Genomic DNA, 21,923 nt, shown 5'->3' with positions numbered 1-21,923 from the left:
TGCTATTTAAGACTTTTTTTCTCCTGTTGTACGCACTTTAAAGGTCCTTAGAAAAGGTAGACCATGTCAAAAAATGAAAATGACGACACTAATGTCATTTAACTCATGTTACATGTAGAAAACAATTTGGCAATTAAATTCGCTGTCATTTCATAGATATTCCATCCAAAACAAAATGGGAACGCCCATTTTTTTTTCCCAACAGGAGTGTTCTGATCTCTACCTAGAGCTGTCATGTAGGGGAAGTTCTGAATTTTTGACATTGGAATTAATCTTCGAGTTAAGCAGGGTTGCAGTTAGTCAGTGGAGTTGATTTCAACAAATTCCGCGTGTCAGTTGTTATTTGCAGGGCTCCGGAGCAGCTAAGATAGCACGAGTCAATGGTGCCCGCTTAACATACCAATAAAAAACAACATATGCACCCCTGAGACTTACCGATGGTCCATGCAATCAATTGTGTTGGCTATGTTTTCAGGATAAAATTATTAAAACTTACCTTACATGTCAATAATTGTCATATGAACAGGACCATTTGTAATACTGCAGTTCTGCAGGGAACAGGCTGCAGAGAAGAGTGATATTTTTTTCCACCAGTGTGTTTATGTCGTAGCCAGCAGCAAGTAACCAGCTTATATTGTTCCTCGTTCTTCATAGGGAGTTTGCGGTAAACTTTCACTTGCCCATTACTTCTGTCTGTTTCCATAGCCTCTAAATTCACATTTCACCATGTTGGCGTTTTTCAGTCATGACTCAGTCGATTGATGATGCATTCGAGGAAGGTGGGAAGTCGGAGTTTTCCAACTTTTGATCAGGAAAAATATAACTGGAATGCCACTCAAATTGGGAGGCCCTAGTTGCGAAGTTAGAAAAAAAAAGTACACCAACTTCACGTGTCGCTTCAATCTGACGTCACTTGAAAAAAATGCCGTGCTTTTGCCAATTTGTGATCGCACTTCAGGAAATGGGGATCGTGTTGTGGCAGTTTGCATTTGTGCTTTTTTCTTTTGCGAAGCATTTGCAATTGGGGTTCGTGCTTTTTTCTATTTGCAAAGTGTTTGGACTTTGCATTTCCCCTGACACCTCTCGGCCACCGTACAGTCTACCTTTGTGTTTGATCTCATCAAACTTCTATGGAGCAAGCAGAGACTTGGATGGCAAGGAAGAAAGAAGATATGATTGATGCACTGCAGAGAGATAGAAGTATATGGTAGTTGAGAACAAATGCAAATATTTGACAGACGGGACGAAAAGAACTGCTGAAAACCTGAAATGCTTATTAGAAAAAGTGGGTAGGAACAGATTAATGAACTACTGTGGTATATTTCTTGGAGCAAAGCAAAAAGGGCAGAAGAAAAAGAAGAACAACAATGACACCAATGGGAATTCTCATTGGTGGAAGACCATATGCAAAAGAATGTGAGGAATTGCAAGAGGACCTGCCTACAAAGGGAAAGAAATTTCAAAAGTACAGTACTAACCAATACCCAAACTCCTAACTTTATTTCTCCACCCATAGAGCCAGGCGGACATCTTTTATGATTGCTCAGCCTTGGCAGGGGTCTGGCATTAAAGTGAGGAATGAGAGTTTTCGGAACGCGGCTATTCTTCACTTTTGAACGCTTGTAAATGTCTTTCGCCAAAACAATGAATGCCTTTCATCTGCGGTCAAGCAAAATCTTTGCAACAGACACACATGAAATGTTATCAAAGAACTTATTCATTCCCTCGTAATCTCGCACACAACGCAAAAATGTCATGAGAAGCAACATAAAGTCACAAAGCAGACGTTGCACTACTTTTTGTTGCTTGTGAGACTTGTCAAATTCAGAGGAGTGAAAAAGTATTTGCACCTCTCTCAATAGCACTTTATATACACTTTTTATAGCACTTTGTTTTTTAGACAAAATCCATAAATGTTTTTGATTATTTTCTGAGATGTTGCTTTTTGTCAGCCCTGTGAATGTTTCAGCTGTGACATCCAGAGGTGGGTAGTAACGCGTTACATGTACTCCGTTACATTTACTTGAGTAACTTCTTAGGAAAAATGTACTTCTAAGAGTAGTTTTACTCAGTTATACTTTGTATTTTTACTTGAGTAGATTTGTAAAGAAAAAAATGCTACTCTTACTCCGCTACTTTGTTACAATTTTTCTCTTTATTCTACAAATTAGTAGGGATGGGAATCGAAATCCGATTCCAATTCAGAACCGGTTCCGAGTGTTTCGAGGCCTCGACATCACAATGAAAAAGCCTTAACGATCCCTAAAGACGCATATTGCGTCGTGACGTGTCTTGTTGTCCAGACGCATCAAACTAGCATAGCCAAGAACCACTCGCTCCTAAGTTTGGCTACACTTCACCAGGAAAAAGGGTGAAAATGAAAGGTTACGATAGTTTAGCACGAGCGTTGCCGCCGTAAACATAACAATGACGTAGGTTCGAACGCTCGAAAGTGTGTCTTCACTTCACGAGGAAAAATTACAACAAAGCGGCTTGCAGTCATTGCGAGATGGAAATAACTGCATCGGGAGGGAATAGACTGCACTGTCCTCACCGAGACTTTATTCAACCATCACTTGAAACTAAAAATAGAAATGAAACAAATCAATTTCGTCCCCAATAACAAACAGGTTCGCATCAACGTAAATCAGCGATGATTAGCTGCTTACACGGTCATAACAAACAGTTAGCATGCGTTCGCTAGCATTAGCACATCGTTTAAACCACTACACAACTGGATTTAAGTGTCCGATCGCGAGTGGAAACACACAACAACAACACAGAAGATGATACATACAGGCGTTGGCTCTGTGGATATTTTACAAACATTAACAAAGAACGTAGGCTCGTGGCAATGTTTCCCTTTCTCACTAACTCGCTCACTGCCTTGGATGAGGCATTTCTTCTCCTTCGCGCTCTTCTTCGCGTGAGGAAGCGCAAGGGCACCACCACTTGAGCGTGAAAGCGCCATACAAACTAAAAGGCATGCATTTCAATATACTGATAAATAAAAACAGGGGTCCCCAAACTACGGCCCGCGGCTCCATATTTGGTCCGGCCCCCTGAACAATTCCAGAGAGCATTTTGAATTTTTTTTGTTTTTTTCTCCCTCAGTAGTGTTATTTATTTCCTGACCATTTTCAGTGAATAACTCAGAGAGGGTTACTTGGTTATTATCTATTTAATTAATAGTGCTATTATTATTTATTATTATTATATTATATTATTATTTTATTTTATTTACTTTTGTTCCGTGAAGAATCCACAGAGGGTTATTTGATTGTGGCTTTCTGAAAAACAATAATTTTTTTTACATTTCGCAGTCCTGCAATCGTCACACTTTTTCTGTTACAAACTGACCCCGGCCTCTCATCAGAGAAGGGAAAAGTTATTTGGCCCTCACAGGAAAAAGTTTGGGGACTTTGCCAAAGGCAGAACAACGACCTATATGCCAAAATATACCAATATTTTTTATTTCTATTAGAAAAATGTTTCAGTAAAATGTTACACATTCTTGTGCATTTGCCAATTATTGCCACAGTTAACATTGAGGCTTTGGGCCTCTTTTGACCTCGTGTGAGTTTGTAAGGTTGTGACTTCTGATTAAACAAACTTGATGCCAATCAAAATGTTTGTTCTTCTTTTTCCCGAAATTAGAATCGATAAGAGAATCGATAAAGAATCGAATCGTTAAGCAATATCGATAATGGAATCGGAATCGTAAAAATCGTATCAATTCCCATCCCTACATATTAGATTAATTTATTTGTTAAATTTATACTTACAATAATCACATGACTCCATTGACCCAATCAGATTTGGGCTGGTATTGGAAAAAAACTGACACTGCGACTTTTTGGGGGTTTGCGATATATTGCGATATATACATCGCAATATTAAAGCTAGAAGAATTTTCACCGGATGACTCGAATACTTCTGTTTGGGAGGATACTGTATTGCAGTCAGCATTTTATCAGATTGTTTTTCCTCAGTTTCCCTCTTGTTTTTCTCCATATTTATCTTTGTATTCTTAATTTTTTCTTTATTTTATATTATTTCAATAATTTAACATATTATTCATTATAACTAGATTTTTTTTAATTGTTGCATTATAGACTTATGGTACTTCAATGTACTGTCATTGTATTGTATTGTATTGTACTGAATTTATGCGCACATTGTGATGGTGATATTTGAAGGATATATTGTGCATCAAATGCAAGCTTGATGCATTGATGCTGTTCAATCATGTGGTGTCTTCAAAGCACCGTAAAAAATGAATTATTTGATATTGAGCGCTGCCCTCAACATGAACCGGGTATTTTAACCTCTCTCCCAGTTGTTATCTGGCACCGATCGACCACGGAAAACCTATATAAGTATAACACCATTTACCATTTACCATTTTAATTTCAAAATAGTAATTATGAAGAAAGTCTTTACTATTTAAACAAGGAACTATTTTCTCCACCAGAGGGCAGTCATGCTCTGTGGACGAACAATGCTTCATTTATGTAAACAAAAATTTTCTCATCGGAATTCTTTTTTTTTTTTTTGTATTTCTTTGGCTTAATGTGGTTATGTAATGGGTTGCTGTACAGTATCATTATGAAAGCAGTCCATATAGGTAACTTTGTGCTTAGAAAAAAAATACCATGGTTAAAAAATAAATCCAACAAAAATATAAGAAGATACTCACAATGTTACTCATTACTTTCGTATTCTTTTCACCAAATATCTTTTTACTTGTACTAGTACTTGCGTACATTTTTTGGATGATTACTTTTACTTGAGTAATCATATTTTGAAGTAACTCTACCCACCTCTGGTGGCATCACGCCAGTATCACAGCCAGCCTAAACTCATATTTGTTTTACATGGTGGTATTCGTTTCACTCTTGAGGTGTTTGGATAGTTTTCTTACGAAAATGCTTTGATTTTGTGGACCAACAACATATATTATTCTTTTTAATTGGTGATTTTATTCAAGAAGGAAAAATACTATTTCATAGACTTCACTATCAGTTTACGGGACAGCTCCTACAGTCATTGTGCCACGCCTTCCGGAAGGAGGCCGACGCAAGCAGGCAGAGCTGTGATAAACTCAAACACACGCTTCCTTCTAACGCCAGATTTAGTTTGAAACAGGACGAAAGTTGTACTGCATACAAGCAGGAAGGAGTGTCCGAAGGATAATTTGGTCGAGGATTCAAGGTAATTATTATATAAAATAGCACCATGCATGCACCTTGTAACATTGTGAAAAAAAAAGAAGAAATGAATGGAAAAAAGTAGCCTAACATTAGCTTGAGATATTTACGTAAAATCAATGTTAACTGTTTTTTTTTTTTTTGCTTTTAACCAAGAATTTTACAGTGTTTTACATTCATATCTATAAAAAAAATTCTGGGATTTACGCATTTAATTACAAGAATTTTCAACTTAAAAAGCTCTTTGTTTTGTTACGGCCGCCGCGTAACACAATATATATATATATATATACATATATACGTATACACAATAGCCTAATAGCTTGAAATATTTACGTAAGATGAATGATAACTGCCCGGTTTTATTGCTTTTAACCAATAATCTAGACTGGTTTACGCTCATCTCTATAAAAAATATTTCGGGATTTTTGCATTTATTTCCAAGAATTTTCAACTTTAAAGTTCTGTTTTGTGACGGCCACCATGTTGGATTTTGTACCTCTAAATTGTAATTCAGACATTTCTGCTTCCGTATTAAAAAAAAAAAAAAAAAAAAAAAATCAGCTTTTAACCGTTTTATTTTATGTAACATTTCAATCTAAAAACTTTCAGTGCAGCACCATGAAAAAGAAGTGTTGGTTAGTTGGCTGCTAGATGGAGGAGGATGGAACAAAAGTTAATGGACAGTGACAAGTTCACCTCCCTCGAGGACCTCAAGAAGAACAAGACAGAGATATCTACAAATCAACAGGCAAGTTTTGTCCACAACTAGCTGAAGAAATAAGAAACTTTGGCTCCGAAAATACATTTTTCTGCCGGAAATGTAATCTTTATATTTGACTTTCGTTTTGTTTCAGTCGCAGTCGGCAACTACGTTGGCTACCTGGCCAGGAAGGTACAGGTCAACTCCTCTGTGGCTGAGTGCGTCAAGCAGTAGCTTGCCCAGCAGGAGAAAATGGAGATCGCCGTGGAGCTCGAGAGGGGTGACCCGCCCTCTGTGATGTTCGACGCCCTGGTTGAGCAGGAGATGGGCCATGCGGTCCTCAAGCATGCCTACAGGTTCCAGGAAGGGCACAGCCGCACAGGCTGGCGAAAACACACTGCTGCTGAAATCCTTGCTCAGGCTGAGGTTCATTACTATCCAACCGGTTCGCAACTTCTCAGAGTAACTCTGAAAGTGACGCTACCAAATGCAGACGCCACGATCCATCCATACAATCACTTAACTGATTTTGCATGATTGATAGAAGACAATTCATTGTGTGCAAAACGACATTATGAAATAAAACGGCCATTGTGAAAAAAACGTTATGAAAAAATGGACTTTTTGAAACACACTACTTTTTATTTGGGTTGGGAATCTCTGGCATGAAGTAGATTCGATATGTATTTAGATACACAGGTTACGATTCGATTAAAAAACGATACATTCTCAAGGCCGAGCGATTCGATACGATTCGATGCAGTTTAAGAACGATACGGTTCAATACAGAGTGAAAAGGATACGATAGTAAACATTTGTTGTGTGTGTTCGTACAGTATTTTAAACATATAAAAAAAGAAAAAAGAAAACAACGAAATTTCATACCAATGTTATGTTTTATTTTTCTATGAAAAAAAATAAAGCTTACTATATGACCGTCATTTTGTTGGATGGGATTGATAAGAACTCCAGTGACAGACAACAATAAAGTGCAGTAATTCAATTAATTTAATTTCCTGGTGTTTTGAACACAATAGGTAAGGAATTTAAGTGCAAACTTTCAACGTAAACATCTACAAGCAAAAAATATTAATTATATGCTGCAGCTCTAGAAAAAAAAGAATTAAACCTGCTAGTAGTGCTGTCAACAATAATCGATGCGGCGATTAGGGTTGCCACCTTTCAGAAACAGAAATAAGGGACGCCCCACCCTCGCGCCCAAAGCCTTACGGGCGAAAAAAAAAGGGGCATCCCCAAAACTCCTAAAATGCATAGAAATTTTTAGATGAGAAAATTGTATTGTGCACTTTGTGGGCATGACAGTTTCCCTGCAGCAGATTTTTTTTCCCTCCAGGTTAGTGAAAACGAAGTTGTGAATATCGTAATTAACATTTGTGTTGTCGGCACTGAATCCGGTCACGTGATGCATTGACAAGCCAAATTTCTTAAGGGAATGTTCCAGGATAGCTACAATTCCAGCAGCTGACTCGTCTGCATTCTCTATGAAGTCCAGCATTTTGTTGGTGAGCCCAGACTCTGGACTGAAGTACTGGACAGCAAGGGGAACATCTTCCTGCTCAATTTATTCGAGGCATCGGTCTGTATGGAGAATGGGATGGGTGACGTTAAGATCTTAAGCACATCACCCACTGCCTTTGGACCCAGGACTTGTTTCAACAGTGCCTCTTGCTTGTTCTCCCCAAAGTCATTTTCTTCACCATTTTGGAATCACATAAAAATCTTCTGATTGACCCTGTGTCCACAGTCAGCACTATTGTAGCTTTGGCTGGCTACGTTTTACTGTGTGGTATACCGTAAAATCTCATTGTGCTGAAAAATGACATTATGAAATAAAAAGGATATTGTGGAAAAAGGCATTATGACATAAAAAAAAAAAAAAAACCTTTGTGAAAAACACTTTTATAAAATCTTTTTTTTTTAAATTATAATATTAACTTATTTTACAACTGAGGGCCGTTTTACAGAATTTGTCTGTTATTTGTAAAAGAGTATTTAAATGTTTAAATCAAAATGTTGTTTTTATTTATTTAATTGTGTCTCTTTTGGGGTTCCATAACTGAAAGTCATTTGTTGTTATTACCTTCCAATGAGATACCTTCCAGAATGAGATACAATTTTGCTGCCGACTATGGAGAAGAAATATGTTCTTTTGGTTTATTTATTATCATTACAAACAGGCATTGTTAAATGTTACCAGTTCCTTCGAGAGGACCTATATTTTGGTATGCGGTGGGTGGTTAACAGTACACTTGCTTGAAAGTTAGGAATGTAAGTCGGAGAGGCAATATGTTACAACAGTGGCAGTTTGACCCTTTTATTGTTTTTTTAAATTTTTTTTATTTTTTATTTTTTTTTCTAAACTAATTTCCTTTAGGGGCAAAATGAAATTAGAAGAAAAAAGTAGACTTTTGACTGCCATTGTGTTGAACATTTTATCACTGGAAAATCCTAATGTGATTATGCTTATTGTTAACGAGCACTCATTAGTGACAGTGGGGTAGCAACAGATGGCGCTAAAGGTCCCTAAGGCCCCTTCGAACTGCTCGTTGACCTTCGATTGGCCGTGAGATGATTAATCACACCCTTAGAAGCTTAAAACAATGCCAATGAAATTTTAATCACAAAAATGCTCATCACTATTAGCAGCGTACTTCCCTTTTCAGGGTATGAATTTTAAAATTGAAACCTGTTTCCCTGGCAGTGTGAATTTTGGCAGGTGTGCTTATCCAATAGCTGAACCACAAAAGACAAAAAAAAGGCTGGAAAAGACAAGCCAGTTTGAAGTGACAGATTTAGTGCCATTTCCACTCGCATCCCCTGGAATTTATTCAATTCAGCCTCAAAATAAAATTTGACTTCCCAACTTCAATTTTAGTTAGGCTTGTCAATTTTGTGTGGATCCACACATGAAAAATAGAGTCCAAGAAGTCGTTGCACATATATGTGGCTTGTATGTGTGATTTTCTTTGTCCAGTGTTTTTTTGTGTGATTATTTTGTGTTTTATGAGTGTGTGGATGCTTCTGTGGTTTTGTTTGCTTTGAATGTGTTTTTATATGAGCAGGCTTTATGAAGTATTTGTGCTTGTTTTATACACTCTATATATTTTTTTGTGCTTTAGTGTATGCTAAAGCAAGACACCCACCTCCTGTCTTTGTTCCCACAAAGCATCATGTGCGGTGCGCTGACATCATCAAATTGCACACAAGTGAAGTCGCCTGGTGCATCTCCGACACACGCCAGTGCCTTGCCCGTCTCTATGTTGTACACGTGGATCTGCAAAAGGAAAGACACACATTTAGCATGTCACACTCTTATAGTGGAAAAACATCTCGATTGGTGGTGTGGTGCGTTTTTTTTTTATCCACTTGAATGACGTGTTAAGACATTTTAAAATTTGATTTGAAACAATGCCTTTCCACAATGATGTAATTAGGGGTTCATATAATTATCCAGCACGAGACAGAGTCAAGCCCAATTGTCTTATCAGATTAAACTATTAAAACGCAAAAGAGATGACCAAGTGATCCCCTAACACGCTAGGAGACTAGATAAACACGTTCCACAAAAGGCAACAAAAGAGGAATGATGTAATCCTCAAAGGGAGCCACCTGAGTCTCTGTGTGTTGCTTATTCGGGCCAACAGAGCATTAAGTGCAAGTGCACACATAGCCACACACACCCCTACACCCCCCCCACACACCATTGTGTACACACGGCACTGTAGGCAACAATGATGGTCGCTAAATTTTAAAAAAGTCAACTTAAGAGTTGTAGGTTCACCATTGTGTGTTCTCAGAGTTTTTATCCTTGAATATTGGCCATCTAGTCTGCTCAGAAGACAACAGCTGTTTCTGCTCTAACAGTCAATCTTGGATTATCATTTATTCACTTAAAGCCAATGATGACACTCTTTATTTAAAGGCGTAACTCCTCACGTCTAAACAACATGAAAAAATCAGGTGAAACATGCATCAAGTGAAGTGTGCTCTCTAGGCTAGCCTAGCTTATATAGAGGCGCAAATACACATGAGCCAAGTACACTGAGGGCTGGCAGCAACCCACTGAAGGCTCAGCGCTATTCCTGGCTTTGCGCCTTGCAGCCCACCCATGAGTGCTTGGCATTACCTTTTAAAGAGGCCCCAGGGTGTGACCAGAGTAAGAACAAGCCAACAGCCCGCAGAGGTGCTTTATGTTTAGAACATGTCGAGTACCAAAGAGGTCAAACACTGATGCTACTCTTGGTAAGGGCACTTTCACATTAGACCAAGAGGACCAGGGTCCGGTTGGAGAGCTATCTCGCAAAAACACTTGCAAATGAGGAATTTTACTATCTGACTTGTTGAAAAGGTTCAGTATTCACACTGCCCCAACTGAACTTCCCGAGGAGCATCACGTGGACGAAAGGCGCACTCACTGACTGGACAAATGTAGAAGAGGAAATACCTCCCTGCTGGGAGGGGAGGCAACGTGGAGCGTCACAGAAGCTGCACGTAATGTAGCATTACCGCACCCTGGTCCGCTTGCATTCACAAGCCAAGTAGCCCTTAAAGTGGACCAAGATCCACGATTTTTGAACCGGAGTTTGTTTGTTTGGTCTGAACTACAGTTCGAATGCGCGTTCACATTTACAAAAAAAAGCCGACTATCTGAGAAAAAGAACTCTGTTTCGTTTAAAACAGACCAAACAGTGCTAGAGTGAAAGTGCCCTAAGTTACACATTGACTGTACAAAATTAGTTTTTTGCTTTAATGGGTTGCCAGAGATATTTAAGGGAAAGTACAGAAAACTAGTGTGCTCACTGGGACTCTGGAAAATGACCGAATCAGAGCCATTGCAGGTCATTCAGTTAAGATGGGTCAGCTCTCTTAAGGGGTAGCTGGGTATGAAAGGGGTATGAAAAATACCAGTACCTGTTGTGCCGTTTGCAAAGACACCGCTTCAAACTAGTATCCTACATATAAGAAAAGGTGTCTTGTTATTATTGACGCCTGCCATTTCGTCAGAAGCAGGTGAGTTTCACATAGTGGAACATTTCATTGGGAATGGTGTGACAATTCTCCTTTAACCTAATCAACATGACTCCCCGATTTTCTGATGTAAAGCATATCTGTTCTCATATTTGAGAAACGGTGCGTCGCCTTGGAGTAGAGATCAACCAATATGGGTTTTTCTGGACCGATACCGATTATTAGTAGTTACAGGGGCCGATAACCAATTTTTGGAGCAGATATTCGTTTGCAGTAAAAGTGTAAAAATTGGCGTTAAAAAATGGAATAATGCAAACGCTGAACTTCAGTGAAATGCGTAAAGTATGCTTATTGAATAAAACAAACAGAAAAAAGAGCTCCAGAAGTGCCTGAATTTCCTAGACTCAGGAACATCTCTTATAAAGTTGAAAAAAAAAGCTCCTGGCATCCATTCGGTCATCTACCGCCGTTGCCCCAGCCGTGCGGCTTGGCCGTTCGTTGCCGTTGAATCGGGATGCGGGTCGGGTCTTACCAAATGCGCTACTGCCCTCCAGTGGCCAGTTTTATTGCTTTAAAATGGATTTTCAGCTTTGTGCTTTGGAGCTACTGTAAATTGAATCAGAACCCAGAAAAGACACGTCTTTGGAACACTAAAACAATCAAAAATAGAACGTATTTATACGTTTTGGGGAGCAAATGAGTTAAAATTAACGATGCTGACATATGTTTGGGTTTGATCTTGCCACAGATGCTTCGGAGCCAAAGCTTCAAAGCGCTGCATGCGTCAATCATCGTTTGACTTGTTAAACAGTGGCAACAGTGGCGTGTTGAGTGAGCAGCTTCAGCGGTTTTGAGTGGACTCACTCAATTAAGCATTTAATAAAGCCACCAGGGGTCGCGTTAACCGGATATTTTCCGTCATTGACCGTTTTTTTAAAACGGTGACGGAAAAAACTGAAGTCCGTCCGTCATTTTGACAGGTTGCAATTCACACCCCAGACCACAGGGTGGCGAGTTAGCATATTAATTAGCTATTGTCTCTCTTAATGCATGACGTCGTTGGCTATTCTGTCAGAATATTGTAGCGTCACCGGGGTCTGGCGGCGGCACCGTGATTGACACATCAACGCGAGGTTCTTATTGGTGCACCCGGTGTGCCAGCGCGTCATCCAATTGGTGGACTAGATTGCCGCCTGTGTATAGACCCCAATCACATGACGTCACAACTCCGCCCCCCTGACCGGAGCCGCCATATTGTGTGTCAGCTCGTCGCGTTTACACATTACCGCTACGTACATGCCTCCTATTATGGCGTGTTTTTCTGCTCGTTAACATTAATAATCAAAATGGTGAAGGCGTGTGTGGCGGTCGGTTGCAGTAACAGAGAAGATAGACGGAGAGACTTGAAGTTCTACCGTATTCTGAGAGACCCAAAGATGAGAGCGAGATGGACTGCTGTAATTCGACAAGAAATCTGGGCACCAAACGATCACCACAGACTATGTAGTAGTCATTTTATATCTGGTAAGATGCATTTAAAATATATTTAGAAGATTTTGGGCTGACAACCACAATTAAGATCATTGTGTGACGTTGGTGATTGGGGTCTATTTCGTTGCCTCTTTTTCTTTGGGGGCAGAGTTGTTGGCGGTAAGCAGAGTAAAAAGGGAGAAAAATACCACGACTGCCGTGTCTAATTTTTCGCCGCCAAGTAAGCGTTACAATATTAATTAAAAATGAATGAAAACTAAATAATATTGAATATGTCATCATTATCATTTTAAAAATTTAAGTGACAGGTAAAAATAGATTATGACCGGATTTTTATGACTGTCAGTCAAAATGACAGACAACGAAAATGTCTAGCGCAACCTCTGAAAGCCACACATTTTTCTACTTCTTTATTCTTGTTTAAAAATAATTCGGTGGGACAGTAACATGTTTAAAACGTATCCTAATTATTACATTTGAAGTGCTTAACTCATTTGCTCCCAGAAACGTAGAAATACATTCTATTTTTAAAACCTTCATTATCCCAAAAACGTATTTATACGTCTTTTGCGTTTTTTTTTTTACAAGAAGAATCTATAGCTTGTGATCTATGAACGCACAGTACGTCGAACTTTGAGGCAGATGGGCTACAGCAGCAGAAGACCACGCTGAGTGCCACTCCTTTCAGCTAAGAACAGGAAACTGAGGCTAAAATTTGCACAAGCTAATCGAAATTGGACAATAGAAGATTGGAAAAACGTTGCCTGGTCTGATGAGTCTCGATTTCTGCTGCAACATTCGGATGGTAGGGTCAGAATTTGGCGTCAACATGAAAGCATGGATCCATCCTGCCTTGTATCAACGGTTCAGGCTGGTGGTGGTTGTGTAATGGTGTGGGGAATATTTTCTTGGCACTCTTTGGGCCCCTTGGTACCAATTGAGCATCGTTGGAACGCCACAGCCTACCTGAGTATTGTTGCTGACCATGTCCATCCCTTTATGACCACATTGTACCCAACTTCTGATGGCTACTTTCAGCAGGATAATGCGCCATGTCATAAAGCTGGAATCATCTCAGACTGGTTTCTTGAACATGACAATGAGTTCACTGTACTCAAATGGCCTCCACAGTCACCAGATCTCAATCCAATAGAGCATCTTTAGGATGTGGTTGAACAGAAGATTTGCATCATGGATGTGCAGCCCACAAATCTGCACCAACTGTGTGATGCCATCATGTCAATATGGAGTACTGGTGCACGATAATTATTGGTCCGATAATTATCGGTCCGATTATAGGAATTATGACGTCATCCCGATAAATCCAGTAACATTTATAATAGGACCGATAATATGTACTGTTCTGGCTTTACAGTTTCTAGTATGGGAAATCAGTTGACCATTTGCGGGCCATTGCTCCCACCTGCTGGTCAGAATGATTCACTGCATCTATTTTTTGTTACAGTAGTTTGGTTTAATCAAGTACTTCTCAAATAGTGGGGCGCGCCCCCCTGGGGGCGCAGAGCGATGCCAGGGGTGGCGCATGTGACCTCGGGGAACATGCTTTTTTCTTTTCTTTTTTTGCCATACTAGAATAAAGTGTACTTGCGCATCCACTCAGTGGGTGGCAGTGGCGCTCTCATTTTTAAAGTGCGCGCAGTATTTTTGAAGTAAGCAAGAGCACACAGACAAGAGATATGAAGAGCTTTGCGCCGTTTTCGAAAGCTGTTTTCCGGCCGGACTCACGCAGCGACCCACTGTCTTCTCCGGTTCTCACATGTCCGCCCGAGACGTGCCATTTTCGGCTTGGGATCGTCACGACGACCGCCGTCACCCACGGTTCTCCCTCGGCCGCCGAGAATGCGCTTTTTTCGGGCTGTTTGCCTTTTGGCTTTCACATTTAATACAGTGGTAGGTGAGGAAAGACCACTGTTTACTGTGTCTGAAAATGATTATAGCAGACATCCGGAAGCCAAATCAATTAAGACGCCACTTAAAGACATTAGACCCCAATCTCATTGATAAGCCGCTTGGTTGTTTTTCAGCGAAAACGTGCCGAATATTGCCAATAATCGTCCTGCTTTGTCAGTGTTATATAAGTAAACCAGTGAGCACTGTTAGCATGCTCAGTTGAAAATAACCCCACGCTATTGCAAACTGGAGGTGATACTGTGAGCGGCGAGCAGCGAAAATAAAAACTGTCTTTTTGTCCAAAGACACTCTTTTTCCCTTCTATTCGGTTTTGTTTTTTCGGTCAAATTTTTTGGCATATTGTCCTCATGAGTTAATGTTTCTAATCAATTTGAATTTGTTATTATTTACTTATTTTATTTTTCAGTATCAAATGTTAAAAATGTACCTTGAGTATTTTTACAGTTTGGACTTTTTTTTTTTTTTTTTTTTAAATCCAGGCAAATTGATGTGCGTTAAGTCTTTTCTGTTACAAACAAAAACAGTAGCCACGTTTACATGCTGACTTTTATTCATACCGATTCAAATCATTCCGAATGGAAATTTCAGATGAGCTGTTTACATGTCACTTTATCTATTCCGATCCAGCGTTTACATGTGACTGCCTTTATTCCGAAAGGACGTTTGACAACTGCCGTCTGACATGCGCAGATTAATCAAAACAAAGCGTCACGTTGCAAAACATGGAGATCGATCGTCGGAGTGCTGCTGTTTTAACTTTAACCCACTTGTTGTGTTTGTGGGGTCGTATCCGCTTCTGCTGTTTTGCTCTTTTGCCTTGTAGTAGCCGGTTTTCCACCGGTTTCTAATCTGGTCAACGCTCCGGTCTATTCCGGCTTCGTGTAACCTCTCGTGAACTTTTTTAAATAGTTCACTGTTCCTTGTTTTACGCCCGTCTAAGCGAGCAATTATATTCAATTCTTTTAAAGTTTGAATTAAATACAATCTTTCCGCCGGACTCCAGTTTGGTGCACTGTGCTTGGAAGCCATGTTGCAAGTGACGTTACTTACGTCAGTGTTTCCCACCAATGAACGAGACTGTGGCGGCCCGCCACAGTCTCGTTTGCACCCCCCCCCCGAAAAAAAAAAGATAATAATCAGATGCGTCAGTCAGCCGATTACACAGCTGTAGCCCACTCCACTCTCGCGCACGCGGGTAGTAGAGTGGCATTTTAGAGTAGTATTTTATTTATTTATTTATTTATTTAAGAGACGCAAGGGGAACGAGTAGGAAGAATGGGAGAACGAGCGAGATAGAGAGAGATAGCGGTCGCATGTCTTAGCAGCCCGCTGTTATTTTGTTATTGTTTTTCTTTATTATTGTTACCACAATCAAGTGGGTAAGCAAATACAGACTTCTCTCCTTCTTCCCCATATCCGGGGCATTACAATAGTTTGGATCGGACTTTTCGGCGAAAGTGAGCGGTGGACGGCCGTCTTGGACGGTAAGCAAACTTTGAACTTGCGCGGAGAGGCGGGGCCCAAAATAAAGCCTTGCTCTATTTTCAGAGCGTTGGTCACAGTAAAATATTTATTAGTTCAAGCAGAGTAAAATGATACATATTCACGGTACAAGAACGTCGTTTCCGTGTCCATCGATTGGTAAGAAGAGGCTGTTTGTACGAGTGACGTGTGGGCGCTCCCGTCAGGTGGGACATTTCGCGTGGAGTGGCTATTTTTCGGCACAACACCGGCGCGCCAACTTCAGACAATTACGGCTGACGAAACTTGTATAAATGCGCCCCCCCCAAATTTCGCGAGCTCTGGGACACTCGAAAAATCACTCTCATACCTCTCCTTGCTAAGTTAATGGTACCTCGATGTGCGTTTGTGTGGAAATTTAGTTCACGAACAACGGGGAAAAAACTATTCACCTTCTCACTGAATCAAGTAAAACTCTTTACACGGCTATTAGAATTCCCCCAGTCCTGTAAATGGGTCAGTTGACAGAAGGACTGTTTTTGTTGTGGTAATGTAGTACTTATGAGGGTCAAATAAAAAGGAAAAAGGAGGACTACGACGGTGGTCTGAAACCCGCGGCTCTCGGGCCGCATGCGGCTCTTTAGCGCTGCTTAGGAGCTTTTGTTTTTTTGTTTTTAATGGAAAAAGATGGGGGAGGGAAATATATTTTTTGTTTTAATAGGATTTCTAGGAGGACAAACATGACACAAACATTCTTTCAATTCATTAATATTGTAATGAAGTTAAACTTGTGGTGGCATCGTACAACAGAGTAGTCACGTGGTGCGCTATAGGATCCACTGGAGGGAAAATAAACATTTAATCATGAAGGCTAATTATGTATTTCTAGCCAACTTAGTCATTTTTATAGTAGGCTAATATAGCTAGTATTGATAATTATAAGGCTTGTACAAGGCTTTTAATTTTTTGCTGCTCCAGACATACTATATCAGTTTTTTTTTTTTTTTTTTTTTGGGGGGGGGGTTGGGGGGTTGGGGGGGTCAAATATGGCTCTTTCAACAGTTTGGGTTGCCAACCCCGAGTCACTACGAGATGTAAGTCGTACTATTGCTACGAGAAAAAAAGTCCCATTATTACATAGGGTAACGTAGCTGTAATCAGCAACGCATTTTACATACATGTACCGTAGCTGAGAGCTATAACATTAGCCTAGCTAATGAAATATTTCAAATATATCTTTGTTATGGTTCTTCTTGGGGGAAAAGAAAAAAAAAAAAAATTCGCCGTGGCACGACATGGTGTGGCTGTCCGACTCTGATGCAGCCCACCACCACAGTTTCAAAAAATCCTATGGTCAGAGACCCTTCCACCACAGTCTCCTAAAATCCTGTGGGAAACACTGATACGTCACAAAGTGACGTCACCATGTCAGTACGGAGCATGTGCAGAAAGAACGCAACCAGGCACCATTCCGCTTCCCTGTTTACATGATATAATTTTACTTCTAATCGGTTTGGGAAAAGGAATATTCCACCCCTGTGAATCGGAATGAAATTCCATTCGGTTTGGGCCTGTTCATTCCGAACGAGGTGTTTATATGGAAGACATTTATTCGGTTTGAACAAATATTCCGATTGTAATTGGAATATTTGGCTCCATGTAAACGTGGCAACTGTTGAGAAAGTTATACTTTATAAGTTGATCTCTGTTATTTTCTGTAATAGAAAAAAATGACCATGTGAGGCAGAGGCGTACTTATAATAGTAATATTATAGTTGGGGGGGGCGCGAAATATTTAGGTCTTCCTTGGGGGGGCGTAACAGAAAATAATTGAGAAGCACTGGTTTAATCACTTACACATTGCGGTGTCTAGCGATAGCATTGACAGTCGTGAATGCTTTCTGTTACGTTTCCACCTCAGAAATATATGTAAGTCTTTTATGTTTACTATAACATATGGATGTGCAATATATGTTTAATTCTGTGGTGAAGGGTCATATGTACAGAACTTCATAAGTTGTGTTGTAGAAGCCAGCCAATGCTTTAGTAGCTCAAGCTAGTGTGCTATGCTGTACATATAATAGTTTTGTATATAAGTTTATTGTGCAGTTTGTTGTATATTGAGTATTGAATATGTGTATTTTTCTGTTGTACTTTCACAATATTAAGACGAGTGTCTTCCCATAAAAGCAAGGAAAGACCAAGCCTTGTTGTTTATGGAAGTGCATTCATTCTTAGCTGGCTGTCGGGCAGTGCAGAAGTAACCGCACTGTTTTGTTCATGTCATTATGAAAAATGTTTTTTTTTTTTGTTTTTTTTTAAACCTCCAGGTTATACATTTAAAAAGTTATATATTTATCATCGGTTATTGATATCAGTATCGGCTTTGAGTAGTAGGAAGTTGTCGATATCGGTTTCAAAAAATGGATATCGTGCACCCCTAATATGGACCAAACACTCTGAGGAATGCTTCCAGCACCTTGTTGAATGAAGAATTGAGGCAGTTCTGAAGGCAAAAGGGGGGTCCAACCCGTTACTAGCATGGTGTACCTAATAAAGTGGCCGGTGAGTGTGTATATATAAATATATATGTATATATATACTTGTTTTTTAATTATACTTTGGGAAAAAAGTGAAAAAAACATGTCCTATATGTATGTCTTTCCAATGCTAAATCTGAATAAATACATCGGGGCATGGGGGGGTGCTACTTCTCAGTTTTTCACTTATCGCGGGGGGGTTCTGGTCCCCATTAACTGCGAAAAACGAGGGATCACTGTACGTAAAATTTCCAAATATCGGCGCGGCCGATAATCGGTCCATCTTCTACATTGGAGTATACCAATAAATCTGTTTTTCTAAAATGTAATTGTTCCGTGATGTTTTTGAACTTCCAGTGGCACATTTTCCTTTGGATTTTTCCTCACCTTGTTGCCTCCATCATGCATAGTCCAGCTGCTGTGCTTGACTCCCAGCGCGACGAGCTGCTCAGAGGCATCCAAGCAAGTGACGGGGTGACCGTACACCGAGTGAAGCGTCCTCGGCTCTTCCTCTTCGTCAAGCAGGTACACGGACTCCCCAGCCGCCGCTGCGGTGAGCGCACGTCGCTGACCCCTGCTGCCGGGCACCAACACCAAATTGTAAACCTAAAAGACCAAAAATACAAACAGAAATCCTTACTAATGCGTGAGAAAATAGTAATTAGTTGTTTTTTGTTTTTTTTTCAATAACTGACGGGCTTAGGAAGGCGGATCAGGGAAAGCATCTTCCATGTGCCGCAGTCATCAGCACCGTCTAGTCTGACATCACAATCTGTGGCGGAAGCCAGGACCGAGCCATCCAGGCTGAGGACCAAGGCCTCGTGGACTCCTGCTGTTTGGTGGTAATAAATGGGCTCACCACCCATCTGTGTGCTCCACAAATCCACACAACCTGGAACACAAACCAAGCACCGGTAGTTTAGGACATGCAACCCTACTGCTTTTGAAGATAACTTAGCTATTTACTAATCCACAGACAATGTTTCTAAAATATTACTGAAAAAATATAGTCCCCGGGTTACGACGGTAATTACTATGCTTAGCTGGTATTTCATTATACTACGGTATACGATGCCCTCCATAATTATTGGCACCCCTGGTTAAGATGTGTTTTTTTAGCTTCTAATATATATATTTTTTAATTCAAATAATATGGGACCTTAATGGGAAAAAAAGAGAAAAATCCAACCTTCAATACAAGTGCATTCATTCAGAGGGGAAAAAAATCCCATATATAGAAAAAATTATTTGACATCAAATAATGTGTGTCACAATTATTAGCACCCCTGGTGTTAAAATGTCCTGGTATTTCAAAGCATTCATGATGCCATGCACCCGAACAAGGTTCCCAGGGCCTTTGGAAGTGAAACAGCCCCACAGCATCACTGACTCACCCCCATACGTCACAGTGGGTATGAGGTGCTTTTCAGCATGCGCATCTTTCGTGGCAGGCCAGACCCACTTAGAGTGTTTGTTGCCAAAAAGCTCAATCTTGGTCTCATCTGACCAAAGCTTCAACTTCAACCAGGCTTCAACTGGGACCATGTGCTATTCAAAAAGATTTATAATTTTAATACCTACTTGATATTTTTGAGGGAAAATGCTATTCCTGGTACATTATTTTGAAATGCATGTATTAACTTCTGTTATCTTTACAAACCTAGAAATATACTGTATTGGCCAGTATTATGTTTTTAGAAGATCACAATTAAAATAAGAACAAATGGTATTTTTAAAAAATTAAATACGTTCATTCATTTCTTGCGTCACAGTAGCAAAAGTAAGCAGCGTACCGTCTCGGTAGGCAGCGGCCGCCACGTCGCCAGCAACCTGCACGTGTGTGACATGCGGCCTGGGTTCGCTGAGCGCTGACAGTCGGTTGGATTTGAGATAAGATGACGGCAGGTCCCAATGCGACGTGTTCCACAGCCTTGTGTCACCCGAAGAGTACCTGAGGGGTACCACAGGTGAGCGACCACATTACACGATAGCAGGGTATTGATGGACATCACACTCAATCGTTCCAATGAATTCTCGGGGACAAAATTGTATCTCATCCATTATCATGAATAATTGGGTAGTGGGCTTCCCATGGGCTCACCACCTGTGGGAGGGGCCAAAGGGGTCGGGTGCGTAGGGAGTAGAGAAGCGCCGAGCAGGTGTGGGCTTACTTATTGCCGCCCGGCTTGGCACCTGTACGTTGGGATTTACCCCGGTAGTGGAGAGGGTAGCCTCCCTCCGCCTTCGGGTGGTGGGATGGGTCCTGACTGTTGTTTGTGCTTATGCACCAAACAGAGGATCAGGGTACCCACCCTTTTTGGAGTCCTTGGAGGGTGTGCTGGAGAACCCTCCCTCTGGGGATTCCCTAGTTCTGCTGTGGGACTTCAATGCTCACGTGGGCAACGACATTGAGACCTGGAGGGGAGTGATTGGGAGGAACAGCCGCCCCAATCAGAACCCGAGAAGTGTTCTGTTACTGAACTTCTGTGCTCGTCACGGTTTGTCTATAACAAACACCATGGGTGTCCATATGTGCGCTTGGCACCAGGACACCCTCGGCCACAGTTCGATGATCGACTTTGTTGTCATGTCATCGGATTTGCGGCCGCAAGTGTTGAACACTCGGGTAAGGAGAGAGGGCAGAGCTGTCAACTGATCACCACCTGGTGGTGTGTTGGCTCCAATGGCAGTGGAAGAGGCTGGCCTGCTCTGGCATACCCAAATGTATTGAAATGTGACTGCTGGGAACGTTTGACAGAATCCCTGTCAGAAAGATCTTCAACCACCACCTTCAGCAGAACATCTCCCTTGTCCTGGTGTGAGGTGGGAGACATTGAGTCCAAGTGGGCCATGTTCCACGCTTCTATTGTTAAGGCGGCCGATCAGACCTGTGGCTATAAGGTGGTTGGTGCCTGTAGTGGCGGCAAACCCCAAACCCGCTGGTGTAAGGAATGCCGTCAAGCTGAAGAAAGAGCCCTACCGGGCCTACCGGCTGGCCAAGCAGAATGCAACTTTGGCAGTTGCTGATGCAAAAACTCGGACATGGGAGGAGTTTGGCGAGGCCATGGAAAACGATTTCCGGACGGCTTCGAGGAAATTCTGGTCCACCATCCGGCGTGTCAGGAGAGGAAAACAGTACACCATTAAGACTTTGTATAGTGGAGATGGGGTATTGCTGATCTCGACTCGAGACGTCACAAGTCGGTGGGGAGAATACTTCAAAGACCTCAATTCCACCGACACGCCTTCCTTTGGGGAAGCAGAGTCTTTGGACTACGAGTTGGGCTCTCCTACCTCTGGAGGCGAAGTCACTGAGGTGGTTGGAAAGCTCTTCCGTGGCAAGGTGGTGGATGAGATCTCTGCTCGGAGTTCCTAAAGGCTCTGGATGTTATGGGGCTGTTCTGGCTCACACGCCAACATCGCGTGGACAGTGCCAATGGATTGGCAGACCGGGGTGATGGTCCCCCTTTTTAAGAAGAGGGACCGGAGGGTGTGTTCCAATTACAGAGGGATCACACTCCACAGCCTCCTTGGAAAAGTCTATTCAGGAGTGCAGGAGAGGAGGGTCCTTCGGGAAGTCGAATCTCAGATACTGTC

General features: G+C 41.1%; 1 protein-coding gene across 4 annotated transcripts in view; it reads right to left on the bottom strand.

Annotated features, from left to right (window-relative positions):
* The window catches only part of LOC130913181 (F-box/WD repeat-containing protein 8-like), a 72,270-nt gene that overhangs the window by 13,613 nt on the left and 36,734 nt on the right, over positions 1-21,923 (bottom strand). For all 4 annotated transcript variants that reach the window (XM_057831564.1, XM_057831563.1, XM_057831565.1 and 1 more), the window contains exons 5-8: positions 20,120-20,277; positions 19,022-19,218; positions 18,714-18,932; positions 9,078-9,208 (exon numbers count right to left, since the gene is read on the bottom strand). In XM_057831564.1, coding sequence (XP_057687547.1) covers positions 9,078-9,208; positions 18,714-18,932; positions 19,022-19,218; positions 20,120-20,277 — 705 coding nt within the window. The remainder of the gene's footprint in view (positions 1-9,077; positions 9,209-18,713; positions 18,933-19,021; positions 19,219-20,119; positions 20,278-21,923) is intronic.

Source organism: Corythoichthys intestinalis, chromosome 3 (genome assembly GCF_030265065.1).
Source record: "Corythoichthys intestinalis isolate RoL2023-P3 chromosome 3, ASM3026506v1, whole genome shotgun sequence".
NCBI lineage: Eukaryota > Metazoa > Chordata > Actinopteri > Syngnathiformes > Syngnathidae > Corythoichthys > Corythoichthys intestinalis.
The sequence above is the reverse complement of the archived record's forward strand: the minus strand, read 5'-3'. Positions and strand labels throughout refer to the sequence as shown.